The sequence below is a fragment of the Protomyctophum parallelum genome, assembly GCF_964188405.1.
Source record: "Protomyctophum parallelum genome assembly, chromosome: 16".
NCBI classification, from domain to species: domain Eukaryota; kingdom Metazoa; phylum Chordata; class Actinopteri; order Myctophiformes; family Myctophidae; genus Protomyctophum; species Protomyctophum parallelum.
The window spans coordinates 49,480,511-49,508,400 of NC_139711.1; the positions used below are offsets into that span (position 1 = coordinate 49,480,511).

Below are 27,890 nucleotides of genomic sequence, written 5' to 3' on the forward strand. Positions count from 1 at the left end.
AACCCAGGTACGGTTAGCCTGTTAGCCTAGCCACATGTTACCGAGAGGTCAACCCAGGTACGGTTAGCCTGTTAGCCTAGCCACATGTTACCGAGAGGTCAACCCAGGTACGGTTAGCCTGTTAGCCTAGCCACATGTTACCGAGAGGTCAACCCAGGTACGGTTAGCCTGTTAGCCTAGCCACATGTTACCGAGAGGTCAACCCAGGTACGGTTAGCCTGTTAGCCTAGCCACATGTTACCGAGAGGTCAACCCAGGTACGGTTAGCCTGTTAGCCTAGCCACATGTTACCGAGAGGTCAACCCAGGTACGGTTAGCCTGTTAGCCTAGCCACATGTTACCGAGAGGTTAACTCAGGTACGGATAGCCTAGCCACATGCTGTTAGCCTAGCCACATGCTGTTAGCCTAGCCACCTAACCACATGCTGTTAGCCTAGCCACCTAACCACATGCTGTTAGCCTAGCCACGTCATTGTTTTGTAGTCATCAGGATGATATCGTTACGTCATGTTGTATTGTTTTGTAGTCATCAGGATGATATCGTTACGTCATGTTGTAGTCATTGTTTTGTAGTCATCAGGCAGGAACCGTAATCTGGAACCTGTGTGTGTGTGTGTGTGTGTGTGTGTGTGTGTGTGTGTGTGTGTGTGTGTGTGTGTGTGTGTGTGTGTGTGTGTGTGTGTGTGTGTGTGTGTGTGTGTGTGTGTGTGTGTGTGTGTGTGTGTGTGTGTGTGTGTGTGTGTGTGTGTGTGTGTGTGTGTGTGCGTAGCGGTGTACACCATCATCACCTTCCCCTTCCTCTTCGCGGTGATGTTCGGTGACGTGGGCCACGGCCTGTTGATGACGCTCGCCGCTCTGTGGATGGTTCTGGAGGAGAAGGGGTTAAAACCTTCTAATGAGGTATCCCCCCCCCCCCCCCCACACACACACACACACACACACACACCTGTACACACACACACCAACACAAACACACACACACACACACACACACAGCTGTGTGGGGTGAGTTCAGTGAATGATAAGGGGACGTCGCAGGACAACAGCAGTAGCTGTGGGGGGTGTGTTTACAGTTGTGTGTGTGTGTGTGTGTGTGTGTGTGTGTGTGTGTGTGTGTGTGTGTGTGTGTGTGTGTGTGTGTGTGTGTGTGTGTGTGTGTGTGTGTGTGCTCGTGTGCGTGGTCTTGCAGATCTACAGGATGATGTTCGGAGGTCGGTATCTCATCCTGCTCATGGGGCTGTTCTCCATCTACACCGGAGCCATTTACAACGAGTGTTTCAGCCGAGGTCTCAGTGTCTTCAACTCCTCCTGGAACGTAGCACCCATGTTCCACCACAACGTCTGGAAGTAAGCACCCTAGCACCCATGTTCCACCACAACATCTGGAAGTAAGCACCCTAGCACCCATGTTCCACCACAACATCTGGAAGTAAGCACCCTAGCACCCATGTTCCACCACAACATCTGGAAGTAAGCACCCTAGCACCCATGTTCCACCACAACATCTGGAAGTAAGCACCCTAGCACCCATGTTCCACCACAACACCTGGAAGTAAGCACCCTAGCACCCATGTTCCACCACAACATCTGGAAGTAAGCACCCTAGCACCCATGTTCCACCACAACATCTGGAAGTCAATAATTTCACTCCGAGGTCATCAAATTGTTGCAAAAACTAATTCACTGCTTCATGGGGAGTGTATTTGATAGTAAGTACTTGATCACATGAAAATAAGTGTTTGTGTGAAACATGCTAAAGAACATGGCTTTACTTTAAGGTAAAGTAAAATTTGGTGCATTTATTTAGTGCTTTACATTACATTAATTATAATGTTTACATTAACATTACATTGTAATGTAATATTTATATTACATGAGTATTAGATCTCATGTAATACTCTTCTCGGCAGCTCGTCTGTTCTAGCAGGAAGTCAGTATCTGTCCATGGATCCTGTTGTAGAAGGAGTGTTCAGCGCCCCCTACCCGTTTGGCATCGACCCGGTAGGTATTACACCCACCCTTAATAACCCCACCCACAAGGCCATAACTCCACCCACCCTTAATAACCCCACCCACAAGGCCATAACTCCACCCACAAGGCCATAACTCCACCCACAAGGCCATAACTCCACCCACAAGGCCATAACTCCACCCACAAGACCATAACTCCACCCACAAGGCCATAACTCCACCCACAAGGCCATAACTCCACCCACAAGGCCATAACTCCACCCACAAGGCCATAACTCCACCCACAAGACCATAACTCCACCCACAAGACCATAACTCCACCCACAAGGCCATAACTCCACCCACAAGGCCATAACTCCACCCACAAGGCCATAACTCCACCCACAAGACCATAACTCCACCCACAAGACCATAACTCCACCCACAAGGCCATAACTCCACCCACAAGGTCATAACTCCACCCACAAGGCCATAACTCCACCCACAAGGCCATAACTCCACCCACAAGGCCATAACTCCACCCACAAGGCCATAACCCCACCCACAAGGCCATAACTCCACCCACAAGGTCATAACTCCACCCACAAGGCCATAACCCCACCCACAAGGCCATAACTCCACCCACAAGGTCATAACTCCACCCACAAGGCCATAACTCCACCCACAAGGCCATAACTCCACCCACAAGGTCATAACTCCACCCACAAGGCCATAACCCCACCCACAAGGCCATAACTCCACCCACAAGGTCATAACTCCACCCACAAGGCCATAACTCCACCCACAAGGCCATAACTCCACCCACAAGGTCATAACTCCACCCACAAGGCCATAACTCCACCCACAACCCGGCAATCGCCACATTAGCTTTAGGCAACTCTGCTTCCGGTTCATGTCGGGTGAATTTGGGGGTTTTCTAAATAAAAGACCTGTTGCATCCAGCTTTCAGGGAAGCGACAGTGCCAGAGTTCAATTGTGGCAGTTATAAGCTGACCTTTCTGTGTGTGTGTGTGACATCACTTCCTGTGTTTCCATATAAGGTGTGGGGCATGGCCAACAACAAGCTGACCTTCCTGAACTCCTACAAGATGAAGATGAGCGTCATCATCGGGGTCATCCACATGACCTTTGGAGTGACCCTGTCCTTCTTCAACTTCAAGTATGTTACATTAATGATAATTATATATTGATTACTGGTTCTATCTTAGGAACTATTGGCCAGTATAGTAACATCTTCCTGGTCCTATCTTAGGAACTATTGGCCAGTACAGTTACAGTAACATCTTCCTGGTCCTATCTTAGGAACTATTGGCCAGTACAGTAACATCTTCCTGGTTCTATCTTAGGAACTATTGGCCAGTACAGTAACATCTTCCTGGTTCTATCTTAGGAACTATTGGCCAGTACAGTAACATCTTCCTGGTTCTATCTTAGGAACTATTGGCCAGTACAGTAACATCTTCCTGGTCCTATCTTAGGAACTATTGGCCAGTACAGTAACATCTTCCTGGTTCTATCTTAGGAACTATTGGCCAGTACAGTAAGATCTTCCTGGTTCTATCTTAGGAACTTTGGCCACTACAGTAAGATTTTCCTGGGTCTATCTTAGGAACTATTGGCCAGTACAGTAACATCTTCCTGGTTCTATCTTAGGAACTTTGGCCACTACAGTAAGATTTTCCTGGTCCTCATCCCGGAGCTGTTCTTCATGCTGTGTCTGTTCGGCTACCTGATCTTCATGGTGGTGTTTAAGTGGGTGGCGTACGGACCCTCCCAGTCCCAGAAGGCTCCCAGCATCCTCATCCACTTCATAGACATGTTCATGTTCTCGGACCCGGACAAACCGGGCAGCACCAACCCCCCGCTGTACCCCGGACAGGTTAGTGTGTGTGTGTGTGTGTGTGTGTGTGTGCAATGCTCCCAGCCTGTGGAGCGGCGCTCCCAGCCTGTGGAGCGATGCTCCCAGCCTGTGGAGCGATGCTGCTCCCAGCCTGTGGAGCGATGCTGCTCCCAGCCTGTGGAGCAATGCTGCTCCCAGCCTGTGGAGCGATGCTGCTCCCAGCCTGTGGAGCGATGCTGCTCCCAGCCTGTGGAGCGATGCTGCTCCCAGCCTGTGGAGCGATGCTGCTCCCAGCCTGTGGAGCGATGCTGCTCCCAGCCTGTGGAGCGATGCTGCTCGGATCGGATTCTCAAAATAAATCAAAATTGCCGATCAAAATGCCCGATCAAAACAGACAGTGGGACAGTGGCAAGTCTCCTTTAAGGGGGCGCCTGTTTTTGCAGCTCCGGTCGCTGTTGAGAGCTTGTAGATCCGTCTGTTTGCAGCGCAGCTGCTCAGCCAGGGAAAAAATAAGAAATAAGTTACAGGTGGAGATGAAGTGAAGTTGGAACGGACAAGCAGATGCAAGCCAAGCTATTAGCTTGGCTTGTTAGCTTGAAGCTAACATCACAACCACTGGCTGGTGACGGTGCTTTTAGCCACAGCAACATGTAGCCTGCCCAGTGCCCAAGTCTCCTCCTCCCCGGAGAAGTCTTGCCTCCCCGCACCGTCGGAGGCTGGGAGTGCCGGCCCCATGCTGCTGCTGATCCACACAGGCTCTCAAGGCATCGCGTCCTGCCTGTTTCTGCAGCGCAGTTCGCTACGCGTTGAGAGCTTGTAGATCTGTCTATTTTTGCAGCGCTGGTGTCGGGGTTCGTTCACATTGTCAATAAAAAAATTACTTAGATTAAAGGCGGAGATGAAGTTCAATCAGTGGGTTGAATCAGTAGCTACACGCTAATCTAAGCACTAAGCTAACGATCAGCGAGCCTATACAGTATACAAGTGCTAACACTAGCAGCCTGCTTTTTATTTTAGTCTGTACAGTGAAATGTTCAGTTGTCTGTGTCCGTGCACTGAACATGTACGGTAACGGTATGTTATTATTATTATATTTTTGTATTTGATGAAAGAAGAAAGCTACAGTTTACTCTCCAAGTTGTCTCTAAGACAGTGGTTCCCAAACCTTTTCACGTCAAGGACCCACAAATTGACACTGATCAGCCCACGGACCCCCATTTGAAAAGATATGCCAGGGACCCCCATAAGAAGATTGTAGCAGTGATTCTCAAATTTCTCCACCAGTTTAATTTCAAGGACCCCCAGTTTGACTACGAACCCCCATTTAATGCCACTTCTATCTCTGAGACCCCAATTTATATTGTAAAATCAATGTTAACCCTAACAGGTCCATTTGGTTCCAAACTATCCTTTTAGCTGGGGACCCCCTGGAACTCCCTCAAGGACCCCTGGGGGTCCACGGACCCCACTTTGGGAACCACTGCATTTTGAGTCTCTACAGTTTACTCTGTAACCTCCAAGTTGTCTCTAAGAGAGTCTAGAGTGAAATATTGCACGTTGCCTCAGCTTGCAAAAACACTTTCTCATCTCCTAATTTTTATACTTACAATGTCAATGATGTGTAAGAAGAGTACAGTAGAAAATACAGTAAGTATATATGCTACACAATGGAAAAAAATATGGATTTCACGACGGCAATATCGGTATCGGCCTATACTGTTTCCAGTGATCGGTGATCGGTGATCGGCCCTGTGTGTGTACAATTTACAATTTAGGCATTTAGCAGACGCTCTTAATCCAGAGCGATTTACATTAAGCAAGAACAAAAAGCTTAGGAATACATCACATAAAAACATTTATCATGAAACATGTGTAAGCTAAGAAAGTAACAGTGGAATATCTATATAATGAAACTATACATACAATTTACAATTTAGGCATTTAGCAGACGCTCTTAATCCAGAGCGACTTACAATAATCAAGAACAAAAGCATGGGAATATATCACAAAAGCATTTATCATAAAACATGCGTAAGCTTAGAAAGTAACAGTGGAATATCTATATTATGAGACTATACATATAAACTATACATATTTACTACTATGCTATACATATGTACTATGGCGTGCTATGACTATATACAATGCAATTATAGTGCTGTCTACATAACATGCTATAAGTCTGTATCAGATGCTATCTAAGTCTACAGAAATGCTATCTAAGGGGGTAGGGAAAGTGCTATGGGCCATGATGGAGTCTAAAAAGGTGGGTTTTCAGACTACGGCGGAAGATTGGGAGTGATGCTGCAGTTCTGACTGCAATGGGAAGTGCATTCCACAGTTTTGGAGCCAGAAGGGAGAAGAGTTTGGGACGTGTGGAGCGTTGTTGTCCCGGCGTTTTTAGTGAGGGTACTTCCAGCTTCCCTGCGTTGGCTGATCTGAGTGCGCGGGAGGGTTTGTAGGGTTCAATCATACTTGCAAGATATGGGGGAGCCATACCTTTGGTTGCCTTGAATGCCAGCATCAGAGTTTTGTATTCTGTGCGCGCAGCGACCGGGAGCCAGTGGAGGGAGCGGAGCAGGGGGGAGACATGTGAGAATTTTGGCTGGTTGAAGACCAAGCGAGCTGCGGCATTTGTGTGTGTGTGTGTGTGTGTGTGTGTGTGTGTGTGTGTGTGTGTGTGTGTGTGTGTGTGTGTGTGTGTGTGTGTGTGTGTGTGTGTGTGTGTGTGTGTGTGTGTGTGTGTGTGTGTGTGTGTGTGTGTGTGTGTGTGTGTGTGTGTGTGTGTGTGTGTGTGTGCAGGGTATCGTCCAGAAGGTCCTGTTGGGCCTAGCCCTCTCCAGTGTTTAGTGTGTGTGTGTGTGTGTACAGGGTATCGTCCAGAAGGTCCTGTTGGGCCTAGCCCTCTCCAGTGTTTAATGTGTGTGTGTGTGTGTGTGTACAGGGTATCGTCCAGAAGGTCCTGGTGGTCCTAGCCCTCTCCAGTGTTTAATGTGTGTGTGTGTACAGGGTATCGTCCAGAAGGTCCTGTTGGGCCTAGCCCTCTCCAGTGTTCCGGTCCTGCTCTTCGGTCAGCCCACCTACGAGTACGTGTCACACCGATACCGGTCCCCCTACTCCCCCCCGCTGACCTCCGACCTGTCCGACCACGCCCCCGACGCAGAGGAGGTAGGGTCAAAGGTCATTCATTTAGGGACCAATAATGAAGCTGTAACACTCTACTTTCACCAGGAAAAGAGATCACATTCCTATCGTTTTCAGTTTTCAAAATGTAGGCTTTTGAATGAGTCCAACACATCTCAAAGCTTTGACCAGTCACATTTATATACCCATAGCATATTTTTATAATAATGTGAACATGTCACGCAATATACCAATTGAAAGATTTCCTCTTTACCCAGAAAAAACAATTATGTTTGTAGCATGTTGCATTCTTTAGATACAGGCAGTTTTATACAGCAGCTCGGTTTCACCCTAAACAGGCCTCTGGGAAAATGGGCTTTGGTAGTTATCATTTGTTTGCAGAACACTTCTATTATGCCCATAACATATTCTCTATTCTAGTGACAGAGACATATCATATGTCAAATGAAAGCTAGAATCCTCTACTTTCACCAGGAAAAGAGATCAAACTTCTATCGTTTTCAGTTTTCAAAATATAGGCTTTTGAATGAGTCCAACACTTTAGAAAAACATCTCAAAGTTTTGACCAGTCACATTTATATACCCATAGCATGTTTTTGTAATAATGTGAACATGTCACGCAATATACCAATTGAAAGAGGAGCAGAAAAGACAGTACAGTACAGTACAGTACAGTACAGTACAGTACAGTACAGTACAGTACAGTACAGTACAGTACAGTACAGGTCGTTGTTTTATTGGGATGGAGAATGCAGCCTATTTTAATCTGCCAATTGTTTGATTGACGGGTAGCAGGTGTGTTATTATTGTTATTGATTGATTGACAGGTGTGTTATTGACTGATTGACAGGTGTGTTATTGATTGATTGACAGGTGACAGGTGTGTGATTGATTGACAGGTGACAGGTGTGTGATTGATTGACAGGTGACAGGTGTGTTATTGACTGATTGACAGGTGTGTTATTGATTGATTGACAGGTGACAGGTGTGTTATTGATTGATTGACTGATTGACAGGTGTGTTATTGATTGATTGACAGGTGACAGGTGTGTTATTGATTGATTGACAGGTGACAGGTGTGTTATTGATTGATTGACAGGTGACAGGTGTGTTATTGATTGATTGACAGGTGACAGGTGTGTTATTGATTGATTGACAGGTGACAGGTGTGTTATTGATTGATTGACAGGTGACAGGTGACAGGTGTGTGCTGTTGGCTGAAGACGGTTCGATCAACACTCGAACCTCTGACGTAGAGGGAGGGGCCGAGGAGGAGGAGGAGGAGGTACTCACACACACACACACACACACACACGTGCACACACACACACACACACACACACACACACACTAAGGGACTGATCGTTATTTATCAAAGGTTGGTATGGTGCAAAAAAGGGGGGGGGTCATTAAACTATTTTTTGAGCCTGAGGGGGGGATATGTTTATTTTTATTTTGGCTGGGGGGGGCGGGGGGGGGGGTTGTACAACTTTATTTTGCTGAATTTTGTATTTAATTTTTTTTTTGATTATTTTGTTTTTCATAGTGTTTTACTCTTAGAGTATACTCTATGGTTTTACTCCTATCTATATAAAGTTTACCCTGTGTGGCGAGTGTACTTGGTATCTTCCATGTGTGCGCAACTGCGCATACAAATAGAACAGATCTACAAGCTAACAACGTGTTGCTTGGTGACACGTTGTCAGCTTGTAGATCTGTTCTACCACCAAAGGTCCCTCCCCCGGTCCGCTGATGTAGTTTGCCTCGTCTGACTTGTAGCAAGTAACTTCAAAACAGCGCGGGACAGATTGATTCTGCGTTCATAACATTTCCAGTAGAAAAAGTGAAAAATGTTTCAAGCTATGAACCGCAATGTTTGAATTGCGGGGCAGCAGCAAGAGCCAAGAGCCAGTGTTGTCGGTCAGAGAGGAGGAAGGCGAGGAGCAGCAGGTTGACAGCACCGCTGTTGAGGTTGCGGTGGTGTGAGGTGTCTCGGTGAAACCGGTGAAACCCAGCTCTGGAAATATCCTCTTTAATGAAACTGCGGGTGCTACCCACATCTAATAGGCACCTGGCTACTTGGCTTTGCGTTGGTGCATCTATCCTTAATGGTAGCTGTCTGCAGTAATACTATTGTCAGAGTTGCTTGCTACACTACTAACTGCATCTGCAACACTGTGGTCAGCCTGTCTGTCGTTGCCGTGGTCGGCGCGTCTATCATGCGCTGTATATCGACTGGCTGTTTGGTTGCAAACTGTTTTGTGGTGTCTGCGCCCGCACTCGTCAGAGTGAATGCCCTGCGTTCTACAATTACGCGCGACATGCAGCCTGCCTAGCATTTTAATGGCATTGTCATAATTCTGGTCTGATAAAGCCAATCCCGCGACTACATAGCCGCTCTGCAACTTAAGAATACTCACTTTAAATATGTGAATTTATCAGACTTACTGAGACTCGTGTTTTTGTCTATTGCTGTCTCAAATTGACTCCAAAAGCTTTGCCATTGACTCACATCTCCAGTGAACTTCTCCATGGTCAGTTTAGGCAGTTTGACGGTAGATCTAAAAGCATGCAGCTGTCATGTGCATCTTTGCGCACTCGCATTGCAATGGTGGATTGTTGGTGTGTGCGTCACAGTAGCCTACTTGTGTTTTGTCCGCGGTGCCATGTACTTTTGTCTGCGTATGTGGTTGTAATAGATTAAAGAAAGAGTTACACTATTCGGTGGTGCCTGGCGGGCTAAATGAGCCGAGCAGGCAGTTGAACGTTGGTGTTGCGCAAATTGTGCTTTTCTCTGTGGAGTATGACGCTGTAGTATTATGGTATGCGACTGTGTGACATATTTATTTAGCATTCATTCATTTTCATCATCTCAAACAGAGATGCATCTCAAACAGAGGTGCATCTCACACAGAGATGCATCTCAAACAGAGGTGCATCTCACACAGAGATGCATCTCAAACAGAGATGCATCTCAAACAGAGGTGCATCTCACACAGAGATGCATCTCAAACAGAGGTGCATCTAAAACAGAGATGCATCTCAAACAGAGGTGCATCTCAAACAGAGGTGCATCTCAAACAGAGGTGCATCTCAAACAGAGATGCATCTCAAACAGAGGTGCATCTCAAACAGAGGTGCATCTCAAACAGAGATGCATCTCACACAGAGATGCATCTCAAACAGAGATGCATCTCAAACAGAGATGCATCTCACACAGAGATGCATCTCACACAGAGATGCATCTCAAACAGAGGTGCATCTCACACAGAGGTGCATCTCAAACAGAGATGCATCTCAAACAGAGATGCATCTCAAACAGAGATGCATCTCAAACAGAGGTGCATCTCACACAGAGGTGCATCTCAAACAGAGATGCATCTCAAACAGAGGTGCATCTCAAACAGAGGTGCATCTCAAACAGAGATGCATCTCAAACAGAGGTGCATCTCAAACAGAGGTGCATCTCAAACAGAGATGCATCTCACACAGAGATGCATCTCAAACAGAGATGCATCTCAAACAGAGATGCATCTCACACAGAGATGCATCTCACACAGAGATGCATCTCAAACAGAGGTGCATCTCACACAGAGGTGCATCTCAAACAGAGATGCATCTCAAACAGAGATGCATCTCACACAGAGATGCATCTCAAACAGAGGTGCATCTCAAACAGAGGTGCATCTCAAACAGAGATGCATCTCAAACAGAGATGCATCTCAAACAGAGATGCATCTCAAACAGAGGTGCATCTCACACAGAGGTGCATCTCACACAGAGATGCATCTCAAACAGAGATGCATCTCAAACAGAGATGCATCTCAAACAGAGATGCATCTCAAACAGAGATGCATCTCAAACAGAGATGCATCTCACACAGAGGTGCATCTCAAACAGAGATGCATCTCAAACAGAGATGCATCTCAAACAGAGATGCATCTCAAACAGAGATGCATCTCACACAGAGATGCATCTCAAACAGAGATGCATCTCAAACAGAGGTGCATCTCAAACAGAGATGCATCTCAAACAGAGATGCATCTCAAACAGAGGTGCATCTCAAACAGAGGTGCATCTCAAACAGAGATGCACCTCTGTTTGAGATGCATCTCAAACAGAGATGCATCTCACACAGAGATGCATCTCAAACAGAGGTGCATCTCAAACAGAGATGCATCTCAAACAGAGATGCATCTCAAACAGAGGTGCATCTCAAACAGAGGTGCATCTCAAACAGAGATGCATCTCAAACAGAGGTGCATCTCAAACAGAGATGCATCTCAAACAGAGATGCATCTCAAACAGAGATGCATCTCAAACAGAGATGCATCTCAAACAGAGATGCATCTCAAACAGAGATGCATCTCACACAGAGATGCATCTCAAACAGAGATGCATCTCAAACAGAGATGCATCTAAAACAGAGATGCATCTCAAACAGAGGTGCATCTCACACAGAGGTGCTTCTCAAACAGAGATGCATCTCAAACAGAGGTGCATCTCAAACAGAGATGCATCTCAAACAGAGGTGCATCTCAAACAGAGATGCATCTCAAACAGAGATGCATCTCAAACAGAGGTGCATCTCAAACAGAGATGCGTCTCAAACAGAGATGCATCTCAAACAGAGATGCGTCTCAAACAGAGATGCATCTCAAACAGAGGTGCATCTCAAACAGAGATGCATCTCAAACAGAGATGCATCTCAAACAGAGATGCGTCTCAAACAGAGATGCATCTCACACAGAGATGCATCTCAAACAGAGATGCATCTCACACAGAGGTGCATCTCAAACAGAGATGCGTCTCAAACAGAGATGCATCTCAAACAGAGGTGCATCTCAAACAGAGGTGCGTCTCAAACAGAGATGCGTCTCAAACAGAGGTGCATCTAAAACAGAGGTGCATCTCAAACAGAGATGCATCTCAAACAGAGATGCGTCTCAAACAGAGATGCGTCTCAAACAGAGATGCGTCTCAAACAGAGATGCATCTCAAACAGAGATGCGTCTCAAACAGAGATGCGTCTCAAACAGAGATGCGTCTCAAACAGAGATGCGTCTCAAACAGAGATGCATCTCAAACAGAGATGCGTCTCAAACAGAGATGCGTCTCAAACAGAGATGCGTCTCAAACAGAGATGCGTCTCAAACAGAGATGCGTCTCAAACAGAGATGCGTCTCAAACAGAGATGCGTCTCAAACAGAGATGCGTCTCAAACAGAGATGCGTCTCAAACAGAGATGCATCTCAAACAGAGATGCGTCTCAAACAGAGATGCGTCTCAAACAGAGATGCGTCTCAAACAGAGATGCATCTCAAACAGAGATGCGTCTCAAACAGAGATGCATCTCACACAGATGCGTCTCAAACAGAGATGCATCTCACACAGAGATGCGTCTCAAACAGCGTGGAGACTTGTTTACAAACGAAACCTCGCAAGACGTTCCCGCGAGAGTTGGGGAGGCCGGAGTACTGCCGGAGTCTATCTCCGACTAAAATAGTATAACTTTATGAATCTACCTTAAAATGACGAAAATAAAACAACATGAGTTCTCCTGATGTCATTATAGTAGCTATAATAATAATAATAATAATGTGTTTACAGTTTGACGCTGCAGATGTCTACATGCATCAGGCCATGTCATTATAGTAGCTATAATAATAATAATAATAATAATAACAATAATAATAATAATAATGTGTTCACAGTTTGACGCTGCAGATGTCTACATGCATCAGGCCATCCACACCATAGAATACTGTCTGGGATGTATCAGCAACACTGCCTCCTACCTGCGGCTGTGGGCACTGTCCCTGGCACACGCACGTACGTACACACTGCTACCACACACACACACACTGTCCCTGGCACACGCACGTACGTACACACTGCTACCACACACACACACACTGTCCCTGGCGCACGCACGTACGTACACACACACACACACTGTCCCTGGCACACGCACGTACGTACACACTGCTACCACACACACACACACACACACACTGTCCCTGGCGCACGCACGTACGTACACACACACACACACTGTCCCTGGCACACGCACGTACGTACACACTGCTACCACACACACACACACACACACACTGTCCCTGGCGCACGCACGTACGTACACACACACACACACTGTCCCTGGCACACGCACGTACGTACACACTGCTACCACACACACACACACACACACTGTCCCTGGCACACGCACGTACGTACACACTGCTACCACACACACACGCACACACACTGTCCCTGGCGCACGCACGTACGTACACACTGCTACTACACAGACACACACACTGTCCCTGGCGCACGCACGTACGTACACACTGCTACTACACACACACACACACACACACTGTCCCTGGCGCACGCACGTACGTACACACTGCTACTACACAGACACACACACACACACACTGTCCCTGCCGCACGCACGTACGTACACACTGCTACTACACACACACACACACACACACTGTCCCTGGCGCACGCACGTACGTACACACTGCTACCACACACACACACACACACACACACACACACACACACTGTCCCTGGCGCACGCACGTACGTACACACTGCTACCACACACACACACACACACACTGTCCCTGGCGCACGCACGTACGTACACACTGCTACCACACACACACACGCACGTACGTACACACTGCTACCACACACACACACGCACGTACGTACACACTGCTACCACACACACACACTGTCCCTGGCGCACGCACGTACGTACACACTACTACTACACACATACACACACACTGCCATATATGGCCAGACCTCATCAAACCCTGTACACTCAAGACACTGCCGACGCTACAGTGTAGATTTATAGGGCGCTAGCCCCTCCTATATTCAGCTATAGTGTAGATTTATAGGGCGCTAGCCCCTCCTATATTCAGCTATAGTGTAGATTTATAGGGCGCTAGCCCCTCCTATATTCAGCTATAGTGTAGATTTATAGGGGGCTAGCCCCTCCTATATTCAGCTATAGTGTAGATTTATAGGGCGCTAGCCCCTCCTATATTCAGCTATAGTGTAGATTTATAGGGCGCTAGCCCCTCCTATATTCAGCTATAGTGTAGATTTATAGGGCGCTAGCCCCTCCTATATTCAGCTATAGTGTAGATTTATAGGGTGCTAGCCCCTCCTATATTCAGCTATAGTGTAGATTTATAGGGCGCTAGCCCCTCCTATATTCAGCTATATTATTGTTGTAATTTCTCCTCCAGAGCTGTCGTAGGTGCTGTGGGTGATGGTGACGCTATATAAAGTTGAATTATTGTTGTAATTTCTCCTCCAGAGCTGTCGGAGGTGCTGTGGGTGATGGTGATGCGCATCGCGCTGCGCTGGCAGGGATACATGGGAAGTGCAGTCCTGTTCTTTGTCTTCGGTTTCTTCGCTGTTCTCACCGTTTCCATCCTGTTGGTGATGGAGGGACTGTCGGCCTTCCTGCACGCCCTGAGGCTGCACTGGTATTACTACTGTTACTGTTACTATTACTATTACTATTACTATTACTATTGTTATTATTACCAGAAAGCACGCTGGCTGGGCCAGGCTACCCGCCCCTCTAGACCATAAAGCATGCTGATTGGGCCAGGCTACCCGCCCCTCTAGACCATAAAGCAGGCTGATTGGGCCAGGCTACCCGCCCCATCTAGACCATAAAGCATGCTGGCTGGGCCAGGCTACCCTCCCCTCTAGACCATAAAGCAGGCTGGCTGGGCCAGGCTACCCTCCCCTCTAGACCATAAAGCATGCTGATTGGGCCAGGCTACCCTCCCCTCTAGACCATAAAGCAGGCTGATTGGGCCAGGCTACCCGCCCCTCTAGACCATAAAGCATGCTGATTGGGCCAGGCTACCCGCCCCTCTAGACCAGAAAGCATGCTGATTGGGCCAGGCTACCCGCCCCTCTAGACCAGAAAGCAGGCTCTGCTTTTGTGAAACAGGCCCCTGATGTTTTTTTTTATTGATTGATTGAAGTATTTATTAATAGTTTGCAGAATTACAGTACATTTCAAGCACAAACTCAATACAAAGACTGTTAACTGTGAGTGGATGACCCAATTAAGCATTACACTTGTTTACAACAGGGTCCACCTTGTTCAATTCATCAAAACATTTAGAGACGTACAAATAGACACTTCTATGTAGTTAAAGAACAGAACAGGAATTCATCATAAAGGAGGTAAAAAGGGAAAAGAAACATATACAGTGAGGGGAAATGGGGGGGGGGTGATTCAGATTTTACAGAGGCCAGTTTCGAATTGCAGCCATCCGTAGGTGCCCTTTGAGAGCGGTTTTGAAGGAGTCAAGGGATTTGCATGTCTTAATGACTGTTGGTAGGGCGTTCCACATTTTGGTGGCATAGGAGCGAAAATAATTTAGTCCCTTTGTTTGTGCCGAATCAGGGTTGTACATGGTTTGTTGCACTCCCTTTAAAGCTGTATCCTTGTTTTGCAGGGTGGAGTTCCAGTTGGTTTAATTTATGTCATTGTTTATAGATGGTTAAAGTTATATTATATATTTTCAGAGTTCCAGGCGGTTAAAGGTATATTATTGTTTTGCGTGGTTATGCTGCCACCTAGTGGCAGTAATAAAGTTAAAGGTATATCATTGTTTTTTTCAGGGTGGAGTTCCAGAATAAATTCTACAGCGGGATGGGATACAAACTGAACCCCTTCTGCTTCGCTGCTCTCATCCACGCCTCCAGTCCGCTGTGATTGGCTAATCCACGCCTCCAGTCCCCTCCGATTGGCTAATCCACGCCTCAGCTCCTGTCCGATTGGCTAATCCACGGCTCATCCCTGCTCTGCGATTGGTCAAACAATAATGTGACCGTTAATGCATCCCGAGGTGATTTGTTTTCCATGATTGCACTTTGCACTCTGACTGAAGAAAGGACTGTTATTCTAAAGTTATTATTATAATAACATAATGTTATGACATTATTATAACCACATAAAGAATGAAGTGCATTGTAGCACATTATCAATGATCAATGAATACATTGTAGCACAGTATGAATCATCAATAAAAACAGCTGCTTTTGTACCTCATGTCCCGTGTCTGTGCCTTGAAGTGCCCCGCCCACATTTAGGCATTTCAAAACCTACTTATACGCCTATCGCCCAACCGTGGGCATGGGCCACCAACATGAGCTCTCCTCTTGGGCCATTCTCTCCAGCTGTCCCCGTGTATGGCCAGATCTCTTCACGTCTGCGTCTAGGTCTAGGTCACGCCGCCAGGCGTTTCTTGGTCTGCCCCTTTTCCTTCTCCCTTGCGGGTTCCAGAACAGGGTGTGTCTTGTGATACTAGAGGCAGGCTTGCGAAGGGTGTGGCCAATCCATCGCCATGGTCTTTGTAGTACGTCTTTTTCCACACGGTGTTGGCCTGATTGCTGCCACAGCTCCAGGTTGCTGATTGTGTATTTAGGCCAGTGGATTCGGAGGGTTCTTCTCAGGCAGGTGTTTATGAAAGTCTGGATTTTCTTCATGGTATTTACAGTTGTTCTCCAAGCTTCTGCTCCATACAGCAGAACAGGCTTTACCGTGGAGTTAAAGATCCTGATCTGATCTGAGGATCCCCAGACATTTTTCAGCTGGTGGAAAGCTCTTGCTCTTGCCTTTCCCATCCTAACTTTCACGTCAGCGTCTGTCCCACCCACTTTGTCCACGATACTGCCTAGGTAGGTAAAGCTCTCCACCTCCTCTAATGTGATGGGAGTAGCGTTGTTGGTGTTTATTTTTCCTCTGTGGATGGTGAGGCCAAGGCGTGTTGAGATGGCTGAGACTATGTTTGTCTTCTCCTGCATTTGATGTTGGGTGTGGGATAGGAGAGCAAGGTCAAGGTCATAACATAGTGCTAACACTAAAATGGGTTCCCGCCCAGAATGGGTTAAAGACCTTTTAAGCGTCGTACGAAGCCAACTCTTGTGACAAATCATGACGACACACACAATATTTTGGACCAAACAAATAATTACAAAGAAGAAAAACAACAAAAAAAGTGTTGTAACCAGCCGTTTTTTTTTTCTAATTCTTTGTTTGGCCCGAATAATTCTGTGTGTTGTCATGATTTGTCACGACAAGAGTTAGCTTCATACGACGCTTAAAAGGTCTTTAAATAAATACGTTTAGCTAATAGGTGAGGGGAGGGAGAAAGAGAGGAGAGCTGATAGGAGAGGGGAGGGGAGGGAGAAAGAGAGGAGAGCTAATAGGTGAGGGGAGGGAGAAAGAGAGGAGAGCTGATAGGAGAGGGGAGGGGAGGGAGAAAGAGAGGAGAGCTAATAGGAGAGGGGAGGGAGAAAGAGAGGAGAGCTAATAGGAGAGGGGAGGGAGAAAGAGAGGAGAGCTGGTAGGAGAGGGGAGGGAGAAAGAGAGGAGAGCTGGTAGGAGAGGGGAGGGGAGGGAGAAAGAGAGGAGAGCTAATAGGTGAGGGGAGGGAGAAAGAGAGGAGAGCTGATAGGAGAGGGGAGGGAGAAAGAGAGGAGAGCTGGTAGGAGAGGGGAGGGAGAGAGAGAGGAGAGCTGGTAGGAGAGGGGAGGTGCGTGCGTGCGTATACAGTGCGTGTGTGTGTGTGTAAGGAAAGAAGGAAGGAAGCAATCCTCCCACCTATGGGGTCACATCTGCACCCCTCCAGCCTATGGGGTCACATCCTGCACCCCTCCCACCTATGAGGTCACACCCTGCACCCCTCCAGCCTATGGGGTCACATCCTGCACCCCTCCAGCCTATGGGGTCACATCTGCACCCCTCCAGCCTATGGGGTCACATCCTGCACCCCTCCCACCTATGGGGTCACACCCTGCACCCCTCCAGCCTATGGGGTCACATCCTGAGAAAGAGAGGAGAGCTAATAGGTGAGGGGAGGGAGAAAGAGAGGAGAGCTAATAGGAGAGGGGAGGGAGAAAGAGAGGAGAGCTAATAGGTGAGGGGAGGGAGAAAGAGAGGAGAGCTGATAGGTGAGGGGAGGGAGAAAGAGAGGAGAGCTGATAGGAGAGGGGAGGGAGAAAGAGAGGAGAGCTAATAGGTGAGGGGAGGGAGAAAGAGAGGAGAGCAGATAGGAGAGGGGAGGGAAAAAGAGAGGAGAGCTATTAGGTGAGGGGAGGGAGAAAGAGAGGAGAGCTAATAGGTGAGGGGAGGGAGAAAGAGAGGAGAGCAGATAGGAGAGGGGAGGGAAAAAGAGAGGAGAGCTATTAGGTGAGGGGAGGGAGAAAGAGAGGAGAGCTAATAGGTGAGGGGAGGGAAAGAGAGAGGAGAGCAGATAGGTGAGGGGAGGGAGAAAGAGAGGAGAGCAGGTAGGAGAGGGGAGGGAGAAAGAGAGGAAAGCTGGTAGGAGAGGGGAGGTGCGTGCGTGCGTGCGTGCGCTCGCGTGCGTGCGTGTGTGTGTGCGCGTGCGTGCGTATACAGTGCGTGTGTGTGTGTGTGTGGAAGCAAGGAAGGAAGGAGTGTGTGTGTGTGTGCGTGTGTGTGTGTAAGGAAGGAAGCAATCCTCCCACCTATGGGGTCACATCCTGCACCGCTCCAGCCTATGAGGTCACATCTGCACCCCTCCCACCGATGGGGTCATATCCTGCACCCCTCCAGCCTATGGGGTCACATCCTGCACCCCTCCAGACTATGGGGTCACATCCTGCACCCCTCCCACCTATGGGGTCACATCCTGCACCCCTCCAGCATATGGGGTCACATCTGCACCCCTCCAGCCTATGGGGTCACATCCTGCACCCCTCCCACCTATGGGGTCACACCCTGCACCCCTCCAGCCTATGGGGTCATATCCTGCACCCCTCCAGCCTATGGGGTCAAATCCTGCACCCCTCCAGCCTATGGGGTCACATCCTGCACCCCTCCAGCCTATGGGGTCACATCCTGCACCCCTCCCACCTATGGGGTCACACCCTGCACCCCTCCAGCCTATGGGGTCACACCCTGTACCCTCCAGCCTATGGGGTCACACCCTGCACCCCTCCAGCCTATGGGGTCACACCCTGCACCCCTTCAGCCTATGGGGTCACATCCTGCACCCCTCCAGCCTATGGGGTCACATCTGCACCCCTCCAGCCTATGGGGTCACATCCTGCACCCCTCCAGCATATGGGGTCACATCTGCACCCCTCCAGCCTATGGGGTCACATCCTGCACCCCTCCAGCCTATGGGGTCACATCTGCACCCCTCCAGCCTATGGGGTCACATCCTGAGAAAGAGAGGAGAGCTAATAGGTGAGGGGAGGGAGAAAGAGAGGAGAGCAGATAGGTGAGGGGAGGGAGGGAGAGAGGAGAGCAGATAGGAGAGGGCAGGACATTAGAGCTATGGAACAGAGGGCATTAGAGCTATGGAACAGAGGGCTTTAGAGCTATGGTACAGTAGCATTAGAGCTATGGAACAGAGGGCATTAGAGCTATGGAACAGAGGGCATTATGAGCTATGGTACAGTAGCATTAGAGCTATGGAACAGAGGGCATTAGAGCTATGTTCAGTAGCATTAGAGCTATGGACCAGAGGGCATTAGAGCTATGGACCAGAGGGCATTAGAGCTATGGACCAGAGGGCATTAGAGCTATGGAACAGTAGCATTAGAGCTATGGACCAGAGGGCATTAGAGCTATGGTACAGTAGCATTAGAGCTATGGAACAGAGGGCATTAGAGCTATGGACCAGTAGCATTAGAGCTATGGTTTCAGTAGCATTAGAGCTATGGAACAGAGGGCATTAGAGCTATGGAGCAGAGGGCATTAGAGCTATGGACCAGAGGGCATTAGAGCTATGGACCAGTAGCATTAGAGCTATGGTTTCAGTAGCATTAGAGCTATGGAACAGAGGGCATTAGCTATGGAACAGAGGGCATTAGAGCTATGGAACAGAGGGCATTAGAGCCATGGAACAGAGGGCATTAGAGCTATGAACCAGAGGGCATTAGAGCTATGTAACAGAGGGCATTAGAGCTATGGAACAGAGGGCATTAGAGCTATGGACCAGACGGCATTAGAGCTATGGACCAGAGGGCATTAGAGCTATGGAACAGAGGGCATTAGAGCTATGGAATCAGAGGGAATTAGAGCTATGGAGCAGAGGGCATTAGAGCTATGGAACAGAGGGCATTAGAGCTATGGAGCAGAGGGCATTAGAGCTATGGAGCAGAGGGCATTAGAGCTATGGATCAGAGGGCATTAGAGCTATGGTACAGAGGCCATTAGAGCTATGGAAAAGAGGGCATTAGAGCTATGGAACTTAGGGCATTAGAGCTATGGAACAGAGGGCTTTAGAGCTATGGACCAGTAGCATTAGAACTATGGACCAGAGGGCCTTAGAGCTATGGTCAGTAACATTAGAGATATGGAACAGAGGGCATTAGAGCTATGGAATAGAGAGCATTAGAGCTATGGAGCAGAGGGCATTAGAGCTATGGAACAGAGGGCATTAGAGCTATAGATCAGTAGCATTAGAGCTATGGAACAGAGGGCATTAGAGCTATGTACTGGAGGGCATTAGAGCTATGGACCAGAGGGCATTATAGCTATGGTTCAGAGGGCATTAGAGCTATGGAATAGAGGGCATTAGAGCTATGGTGCAGTAGCATTAGAGCTATGGAACAGAGGGCATTAGAGCTATGGAACAGAGGGCATTAGAGCTATGGAACAGAGGGCATTAGAGCTATGGAACAGAGGGCATTAGAGCTATGGAACAGAGGGCATTAGAGCTATGGAATCAGAGGGCATTAGAGCTATGGAACAGAGGGCATGAGAGCTATGGAACAGAGGGCATTAGAGCTATGGAACAGAGGGCATTAGAGCTATGGATCAGGGGGCATTAGAGCTATGTAACAGAGGGCATTAGAGCTATGTGTCAGAGGGCATTAGAGCTATGGTTCAGTAGCATTAGAGCTATGGAATCAGGGGGCATTAGAGCTATGGTTCAGTAGCATTAGAGCTATGGAATAGAGGGCATTAGAGCTATGGAATAGAGGGCATTAGAGCTATGGAGCAGAGGGCATTAGAGCTATGGACCAGTAGCATTAGAGCTATGGACCAGAGGGCATTAGGAATAGAGGGCATTAGAGCTATGGAACAGAGGGCATTAGAGCTATGGACCAGTAGCATTAGCTGTGCGTGTGTGTGTGTGTGTGTGTGTGTGTGTGTGTGCGCGTGCGTGCGTGCGTATACAGTGCGTGTGTGTGTGTGTGTGTGTGTGTGTGGAAGGAAAGAAGGAAGCAAGGAAGCAAGGAAGCAAGGAAGGAAGGAGTGTGTGTGTGTGTGTGTGTGTGTGTGTGTGTGTGTGTGTGTGTGTGTGTGTGTGTGTGTGTGTGTGTGTGTGTGTGTGTGTGTGTGTGTGTGTGTGTGTGTGTGTAAGGAAAGAAGGAAGGAAGCAATCCTCCCACCTATGGGGTCACATCCTGCACCCTTCCAGCCTATGGGGTCACATCCTGCACCCCTCCAGCCTATGGGGTCACATCCTGCACCCCTCCAGCCTATGGGGTCACATCCTGCACCCCTCCCACCTATGGGGTCACATCCTGCACCCCTCCAGCATATGGGGTCACATATGCACCCCTCCAGCCTATGGGGTCACATCCTGCATCCCTCCAGCCTATGGGGTCACATCCTGCACCCCTCCCACCTATGGGGTCACATCCTGCACCCCTCCAGCATATGGGGTCACATCTGCACCCCTCCAGCCTATGGGGTCACATCCTGCATCCCTCCAGGCTATGGGGTCACATCCTGCACCCCTCCAGCCTATGGGGTCACATCCTGCACCCCTCCAGCCTATGGGGTCACATCCTGCACCCCTCCAGCCTATGGGGTCACATCCTGAACCCCTCCAGCCTATGGGGTCACATCCTGCACCCCTCCAGCCTATGGGGTCACATCCTGCACCCCTCCAGCCTATGGGGTCACATCTGCACCCCTCCAGCCTATGGGGTCACATCCTGCACCCCTCCAGCATATGGGGTCACATCTGCACCCCTCCAGCCTATGGGGTCACATCCTGCACCCCTCCAGCCTATGCGGTCACATCTGCACCCCTCCAGCCTATGGGGTCACATCCTGAGAAAGAGAGGAGAGCAGGTAGAAGAGGGGAGGGAGAAAGAGAGGAGAGCAGATAGGTGAGGGGAGGGAGAAAGAGAGGAGAGCTAATAGGTGAGGGGAGGGAGAAAGAGAGGAGAGCTAATAGGAGAGGGGAGGGAAAAAGAGAGGAGAGCTAATAGGTGAGGGGAGGGAGAAAGAGAGGAGAGCTAATAGGTGAGGGGAGGGCATTAGAGCTATGGAACAGAGGGCATTAGAACTATGAACAGAGGGCATTAGCTATGGAACAGAGGGCATTAGAGCTATGGAACAGAGGGCATTAGAGCTATGGAACAGAGGGCATTAGAGCTATGGACAGAGGGCATTAGAGCTATGGAATAGAGGGCATTAGAACTATGGACAGAGGGCATTAGAGCTATGGAACAGAGGGCATTAGAGCTATGGTTCAGAGGGCATTAGAGCTATGGACAGAGGGCATTAGAGATATGGAACAGAGGGCATTAGAGCTATGGTTCAGAGGGCATTAGAGCTATGGAACAGAGGGCATTAGAGCTATGGAACAGAGGGCATTAGAGCTATGGAACAGAGGGCATTAGAGCTATGGACAGAGGGCATTAGAGCTATGGAACAGAGGGCATTAGAGCTATGGTTTCAGAGGGCATTAGAGCTATGGACAGAAGGCATTCGAGCTATGGTCCAGAGGGCATTAGAGCTATGGACCAGAGGGCTTTAGAGCTATGGAACAGAGGGAATCAGAGCTATGGAACCGAGGGCTTTAGAGCTATGGTTCAGTAGCATTAGAGCTATGGAACAGAGGGCTTTAGAGCTATGGAACAGAGGGCATTAGAGCTATGGATCAGAGGGCTTTAGAGCTATGGTTCAGTAGCATTAGCGCTATGGAACAGAGGGCTTTAGAGCTATGGAACAGAGGGCTTTAGAGCTATGGAATCAGAGGGCATTAGAGCTATGGAACAGAGGGCATTAGAGCTATGGACCAGAGGGCTTTAGAGCTATGGAACAGAGGGCTTTAGAGCTATGGTTCAGTAGCATTAGCGCTATGGAACAGAGGGCTTTAGAGCTATGGAACAGAGGGCTTTAGAGCTATGGACCATAGGGCATTAGAGCTATGGAACAGAGGGCATTAGAGCTATGGACCAGACGGCATTAGAGCTATGGACCAGAGGGCATTAGAGCTATGGAACAGAGGGCATTAGAGCTATGGAATCAGAGGGAATTAGAGCTATGGAGCAGAGGGCATTAGAGCTAAGGAACAGAGGGCATTAGAGCTATGGATCAGAGGGCATTAGAGCTATGGATCAGAGGGCATTAGCTATGGATCAGAGAGCATTAGAGCTATGGAACAGAGGGCATTAGAGCTATGGATCAGAGGGTATTAGAGCTATGGAGCAGAGGGCATTAGAGCTATGGTCCAGTAGCATTATAGCTATGGAACAGAGGGCTTTAGAGCTATGGAACAGAGGGCATTAGAGCTATGGAACAGAGGGCATTAGAGCTATGGTGCCGTAGCATTAGAGCTATGGAACAGAGGGCATTAGAGCTATGGTTCAGTAGCATTAGAGCTATGGAACAGAGGGCATTAGTGCTATCGAACAGAGGGCATTAGAGCTATGCATCAGAGGGCATTAGAGCTATGGAGCAGAGGGCATTAGAGCTATGGAGCAGAGGGCATTAGAGCTATGGAACAGAGGATATTAGAGCTATGGAGCAGAGGATATTAGAGCTATGGACCAGAGGGCATTAGAGCTATGGACCAGAGGGCATTAGAGCTATGGAACAGAGGGCATTAGAGCTATGGAACAGAGGGCATTAGATCTATGGATCAGAGGGTATTAGAGCTATGGAGCAGAGGGCATTAGAGCTATGGTCCAGTAGCATTATAGCTATGGAACAGAGGGCTTTAGAGCTATGGAACAGAGGACATTAGAGCTATGGAACAGAGGGCATTAGAGCTATGGTGCCGTAGCATTAGAGCTATGGAATCAGAGGGCATTAGAGCTATGGAGCAGAGGGCATTAGAGCTATGGAACAGAGGATATTAGTGCTATGGAGCAGAGGATATTAGAGCTATGGACCAGAGGGCATTAGAGCTATGGACCAGAGGGCATTAGAGCTATGGAACAGAGGGCATTAGAGCTATGGAACAGAGGGCATTAGAGCTATGGACCAGAGGGTATTAGAGCTATGTTCAGTAGCATTAGAGCTATGGAACAGAGGGCTTTAAAGCTATGGTTCAGTAGCATTAGAGCTATGGATCAGAGGGCATTAGAGCTATGGAACAGAGGGCATTTGAGCTATGGTACAGAGGGCATTTGAGCTATGGTTCAGAGGGCATTAGTGCTATGGTGCAGAGGGCATTAGAGCTATGGAACAGAGGGCATTAGAGCTATATGGACCAGACGGCATTAGAGCTATGGTGCAGTAGCATTAGAGCAATGGAATCAGAGGGCATTAGAGCTATGGACAGAGGGCATTAGAGCTATGGAACAGAGGGCATTTGAGCTATGGAACAGACGACATTAGAGCTATGGAATCAGAGGGCATTAGAGCTATGGAATCAGAGGGCATTAGAGCTATGGTTCAGTAGCATTAGCGCTATGGAACAGAGGGCTTTAGAGCTATGGAACAGAGGGCTTTAGAGCTATGGAATCAGAGGGCATTAGAGCTATGGAACAGAGGGCATTAGAGCTATGGACCAGAGGGCTTTAGAGCTATGGAACAGAGGGAATCAGAGCTATGGAACAGACGGCATTAGAGCTATGGACCAGAGGGCATTAGAGCTATGGAGCAGAGGGCATTAGAGCTATGGAACAGAGGATATTAGAGCTATGGAGCAGAGGATATTAGAGCTATGGACCAGAGGGCATTAGAGCTATGGACCAGAGGGCATTAGAGCTATGGAACAGAGGGCATTAGAGCTATGGAACAGAGGGCATTAGAGCTATGGACCAGAGGGTATTAGAGCTATGTTCAGTAGCATTAGAGCTATGGAACAGAGGGCTTTAAAGCTATGGTTCAGTAGCATTAGAGCTATGGAACAGAGGGCTTTAGAGCTATGGAACAGAGGGCATTAGAGCTATGGTGCAGGGGGCATTAGAGCTATGGAACAGAGGGCATTAGAGCTATGGTTCAGAGGGCATTAGAGCTATGGTGCAGAGGGCATTAGAGCTATGGAACAGAGGGCATTAGAGCTATATGGACCAACGGCATTAGAGCTATGGTGCAGTAGCATTAGAGCTATGGAATCAGAGGGCATTAGAGCTATGGTTCAGTAGCATTAGCGCTATGGAACAGAGGGCTTTAGAGCTATGGACCAGAGGGCTTTAGAGCTATGGAATCAGAGGGCATTAGAGCTATGGAACAGAGGGCTTTAGAGCTATGGATCAGAGGGCTTTAGAGCTATGGAACAGAGGGAATCAGAGCTATGGAACAGAGGGCTTTAGAGCTATGGTTCAGTAGCATTAGCGCTATGGAACAGAGGGCTTTAGAGCTATGGAACAGAGGGCTTTAGAGCTATGGCCCAGAGGGCATTAGATCTATGGAACAGAGGGCATTAGAGCTATGGACCAGACGGCATTAGAGCTATGGTGCAGTAGCATTAGAGCTATGGAATCAGAGGGCATTAGAGCTATGGTTCAGTAGCATTAGCGCTATGGAACACAGGGCTTTAGAGCTATGGACCAGAGGGCTTTAGAGCTATGGAATCAGAGGGCATTAGAGCTATGGAACAGAGGGCTTTAGAGCTATGGAACAGAGGGCTTTAGAGCTATGGAACAGAGGGAATCAGAGCTATGGAACAGAGGGCTTTAGAGCTATGGTTCAGTAGCATTAGCGCTATGGAACAGAGGGCTTTAGAGCTATGGAACAGTGGGCTTTAGAGCTATGGCCCAGAGGGCATTAGATCTATGGAACAGAGGGCATTAGAGCTATGGACCAGACGGCATTAGAGCTATGGACCAGAGGGCATTAGAGCTATGGAATCAGAGGGAATTAGAGCTATGGAGCAGAGGGCATTAGAGCTATGGAACAGAGGGCATTAGAGCTATGGATCAGAGGGCATTAGAGCTATGGAGCAGAGGGCATTAGCTATGGATCAGAGAGCATTAGAGCTATGGACCAGAGGGCATTAGAGCTATGGAGCAGAGGATATTAGAGCTATGGATCAGAGGGCATTAGAGCTATGGAACAGAGGGCATTAGAGCTATGGATCAGAGGGTATTAGAGCTATGGAGCAGAGGGCATTAGAGCTATGGTCCAGTAGCATTATAGCTATGGAACAGAGGGCTTTAGAGCTATGGAACAGAGGGCATTAGAGCTATGGAACAGAGGGCATTAGAGCTATGGTGCCGTAGCATTAGAGCTATGGAACAGAGGGCATTAGAGCTATGGTTCAGTAGCATTAGAGCTATGGAACAGAGGGCATTAGTGCTATCGAACAGAGGGCATTAGAGCTATGGAGCAGAGGGCATTAGAGCTATGGACCAGAGGGCATTAGAGCTATGGAGCAGAGGGCATTAGAGCTATGGAACAGAGGTCATTAGAGCTATGGAACAGAGGATATTAGAGCTATGGAGCAGAGGATATTAGAGCTATGGACCAGAGGGCATTAGAGCTATGGACCAGAGGGCATTAGAGCTATGGAACAGAGGGCATTAGAGCTATGGAACAGAGGGCATTAGAGCTATGGACCAGAGGGTATTAGAGCTATGTTCAGTAGCATTAGAGCTATGGAACAGAGGGCTTTAAAGCTATGGTTCAGTAGCATTAGAGCTATGGAACAGAGGGCATTTGAGCTATGGTACAGAAGGCATTTGAGCTATGGTTCAGAGGGCATTAGAGCTATGGTGCAGAGGGCATTAGAGCTATGGATCAGAGGGCATTAGAGCTATATGGACCAGACGGCATTAGAGCTATGGAACAGAGGGCATTAGAGCTATGGTACAGTAGCATTAGAGCTATGGAATCAGAGGGCATTAGAGCTATGGACAGAGGGCATTAGAGCTATGGAACAGAGGGCATTTGAGCTATGGAACAGACGACATTAGAGCTATGGATCAGAGGGCATTAGAGCTATGGATCAGAGGGCATGAGAGCTATGAATCAGAGAGCATTAGAGCTATGGAACAGAGGGCATTAGAGCTATGGAGCAGAGGGCATTAGAGCTATGGAACAGAGGGCATTAGAGCTATGGAACAGAGGGCATTTGAGCTATGGTTCAGAGGGCATTAGAGCTATGGAACAGAGGGCATTAGAGCTATGGTAGGAGAGCAGATAGGTGAGGGGAGGGAGAAAGAGAGGAGAGCCAATAGGTGAGGGGAGGGAGAAAGAGAGGAGAGCTAATAGGTGAGGGGAGGGAGAAAGAGAGGAGAGCTAATATGAGAGGGGAGGGAGAAAGAGAGGAGAGCTAATATGAGAGGGGAGGGAGAAAGAGAGGAGAGCTAATAGGTGAGGGGAGGGACAAAGAGAGGAGAGCTAATATGAGAGGGGAGGGAGAAAGAGAGGAGAGCTAATAGGTGAGGGGAGGGAGAAAGAGAGGAGAGCTAATATGAGAGGGGAGGGAGAAAGAGAGGAGAGCTAATAGGTGAGGGGAGGGAGAAAGAGAGGAGAGCAGATAGGTGAGGGCAGGGCATTAGAGCTATGGAACAGAGGGCTTTAGAGCTATGGTACAGTAGCATTAGAACTATGGAACAGAGGGCATTAGAGCTATGGAACAGAGGGCATTATGAGCTATGGTACAGTAGCATTAGAGCTATGGAACAGAGGGCATTAGAGCTATGTTCAGTAGCATTAGAGCTATGGTTCCAGAGGGCATTAGAGCTATGGACCAGAGGGCATTAGAGC

The 27,890-nt window shown here is 48.3% G+C and overlaps 1 protein-coding gene across 1 annotated transcript in view; it reads left to right on the top strand.

The window, feature by feature from the left end:
- Positions 1-16,050, top strand: part of tcirg1b (T cell immune regulator 1, ATPase H+ transporting V0 subunit a3b) — a 47,070-nt gene extending 31,020 nt beyond the window's left edge. The window contains 10 exon segments of the mRNA XM_083786102.1: positions 770-900; positions 1,190-1,347; positions 1,911-2,001; positions 3,012-3,130; positions 3,625-3,850; positions 6,821-6,979; positions 8,145-8,240; positions 12,670-12,787; positions 14,301-14,472; positions 15,632-16,050. Of these exon segments, the coding sequence (XP_083642228.1) occupies positions 770-900; positions 1,190-1,347; positions 1,911-2,001; positions 3,012-3,130; positions 3,625-3,850; positions 6,821-6,979; positions 8,145-8,240; positions 12,670-12,787; positions 14,301-14,472; positions 15,632-15,725 (1,364 nt within the window). The 3' untranslated portion in view covers positions 15,726-16,050.
- The last annotated feature ends 11,840 nt before the right edge of the window (positions 16,051-27,890 follow it).